This window comes from Ceratina calcarata, unplaced genomic scaffold (genome assembly GCF_001652005.2).
Source record: "Ceratina calcarata isolate Rehan_Ccalc_2016 unplaced genomic scaffold, ASM165200v1 scaffold4091, whole genome shotgun sequence".
NCBI lineage: Eukaryota > Metazoa > Arthropoda > Insecta > Hymenoptera > Apidae > Ceratina > Ceratina calcarata.
In genome coordinates, this window is record NW_017164425.1 from 1 (window position 1) to 2,518 (window position 2,518).

Sequence of the window (2,518 nt, forward strand, 5' to 3'; positions counted from 1 at the left end):
CGTGAATAATTATTCAGGTGATTTCGGAGGATTTCAAACCGCTGGTGTTGTGCAGCCACTCCAAAAAGAATTTCAAGAACTTTTTCGTATTTGGCAACTACAGCTACGATTTATGCAATGGTGTATAGGTGAGAAAACGAATATTACAGACTAAGTAATTATTCTTCCAATGTAATATAATGTAATGTATAAGAAATTATTATTAATCATACATTTTATGAAAAATTTTTAAGGCTCTTTCTAATCATATGCTGAAATGAAAATTAGATTTATCATTAATTCATCGCATTAAAAGTTCAACAGATTTTATCATAATGGTTTATCTTTGAAGAGCAACAATATCCATAACAGGCGGTGTGACAACAAATCCTTCAATGCCTCGAAGAGAAGGTTTGGGATGGTCAGATGGCAATGTGAAACGTATTCTTTGCAATAAACTTGCCATAAAAAGGAAAACTGTATTTTTCGCTAAAGTCTCGCCTAGACATTTTCTTCGCCCTATGTAAAATAAATGCATAGCTATTTTATTGTAATTCTTATATTAAAATGATTTTTCTGCCTCTTAATTATTTAATCAACCTGTTTCTTGAACTTACCTAATCCGAAGGGCATTAGCCAAGAATCGGTAATGAATTTTCCGTTCTCGTCGATGAACCTTTCCGGTCGGAACACTTCCGGATCTCCCCAATGTTCTTTGCTCATATGAACGCTCTTAAAATTAGCCAACAGCGTGTAATTTCGTTTAATCTCATAACCCAGTAAATCTGTGTCAACTATCGCACGATGGGGTATAGACGTTGGCCCGACATTAGCTAATCTCGACACTTCAGCTAAAACTGCTCTCAAATATGGCAATCTTAAAAAATAGGAATATACTCATATTTTAATTATTATTTAGTAAAAATATCGTACATATTTACTTAATATTAATATTGAATATTTCTGATTATTTTATTAAGATAAAATCTTTACCTGTCTTTGTCATTCAAAGACGGATAAACGTCTTTACCAACGACTCGACTGATCTCGTCGTATACTTTAGCTTGTACGTCTTGATGGACGACAAGAAACGCTATCACGAAACCAATAGTGTTATTAGTTGTGTCAACGCCAGCAGCAAATAAATCCTTTATCACGAATAACAATTGAGTCTCTAAAAAAAAAATATTAAATAACTTTATAATAATAAAGAATAAAATGTTTGCATTATTACCATTGAAAAACGTGTAACCCGAATTCGATTCTTTTTGCGCTTCTATTTCTTTCAAATAAGCATCTATAAAATTTGTACATTGGTCGTCGATTCCGTGTCGCTTGTGTTTAGTAATTACGTCCTACAAAAATAGGTGACTGCAAAGTACGAAATTAATAAATTATTAGCATGACGAACAGCTTACTGCGAAGAAATTGTTTATGCGTTTCTGTCGTTCAGCGAATACCGAGAACCCTGTTAAATTTGGGAACAGGTGTCTCAGGAATGGGAAATAATTTAAAATACCGCCAGGAACGCTTGAGTTACTTGTGAGACTTTGTAAAATATTGATCGCTTCCGCCAGATTCGGATCTTCCGTTCCGACATCAAATCTGAATTTTTACACATTTTTACAAACTTTATTATTCAGATTCCTTTCTTTAAATGAATCTCGTAGGCTTACATACTTTGTACCATCTATCAGAAACCATAGGCTGCTCAAAACGGCCGCTGAGACAACAGAGCTAATTGTTTTAATCGTACCCCTTCTCGTTAACTCGAGAACGACATTTGTTAATGTGATCGCATCGTGTTTCAGCATTTCTTCCATCGAGTTTTTCCCGAAACCGTATTGCTTTAGTGTTTTCAATGCAAATCTATTGACAACAATGGAATATAAAATTCAGCTTCTCGAATTACATATTAAGATCACTATGCCAGAATTATATACATTCAAAAGTCAAATCGATTAATTTCACATTTTATACCAAAACCTAAGTCTTAGTTTTAAAAATCGAGTAAACTCATTTAGGATCTGTATGGCTCAAGTAGAGCTTAGAATTACATTGCATAATATACCTTCTTTGATTTTGCCAAACATTTGTATCCGTAAACAGTATTCCTTGTCGAGTGCCACCGGTTCTATATCTAAATAGGAATCCGTTTGGTCTCCCATCGAATTCCGCCCGATTTAGCATCTCCGTGATAGCCGGTTTGCCAGAAACAATGATCATCGGTTCATCAAAACCTAATCTGATACCGACTACTGGTCCGTATTTTTCAGCCAGTCGACACCAGGCATCCGCGTAGAATTTCGTTTCGTTTACTAGTCGTATTATGTCGAGGATATTTCCAATTAATGGTAACCCCTTAGGACCTTGAATATTTTAATATTATGCACATATCAATTTTCTTCAACAAGATTTGCTTGTTTATCGTATTTTATTATTTATTACCTGGTGGAAATTTTTGCGGTCGATTATAACTGTGGCATACTTTCAAAATTAAAATAGTCACGATGAACAGGATGATGAACCACATTATTAA

The 2,518-nt window shown here is 34.3% G+C and overlaps 1 protein-coding gene and 1 long non-coding RNA gene across 2 annotated transcripts; one reads left to right on the plus strand and one right to left on the minus strand.

Moving 5' to 3' along the window:
- The first annotated feature begins 6 nt into the window (after positions 1-6).
- LOC113464553 (uncharacterized) lies at positions 7-566 on the plus strand. The gene is made up of 2 exons (XR_003389399.1): positions 7-128; positions 296-566. It is a non-coding gene; the product is annotated as an uncharacterized LOC113464553 (long non-coding RNA).
- Positions 45-2,512, minus strand: LOC108626525 (methyl farnesoate epoxidase-like). Its single transcript, XM_018027242.2, has 8 exons — positions 2,428-2,512; positions 2,051-2,348; positions 1,660-1,848; positions 1,398-1,584; positions 1,214-1,334; positions 973-1,153; positions 597-856; positions 45-498 (listed from the first exon to the last, which is right to left on the minus strand). Exons 1-8 carry the CDS (start codon positions 2,510-2,512, stop codon positions 320-322), a joined length of 1,500 nt encoding a protein of 499 aa, XP_017882731.1. The 3' UTR covers positions 45-319.
- Between the last annotated feature and the right edge of the window lie 6 nt (positions 2,513-2,518).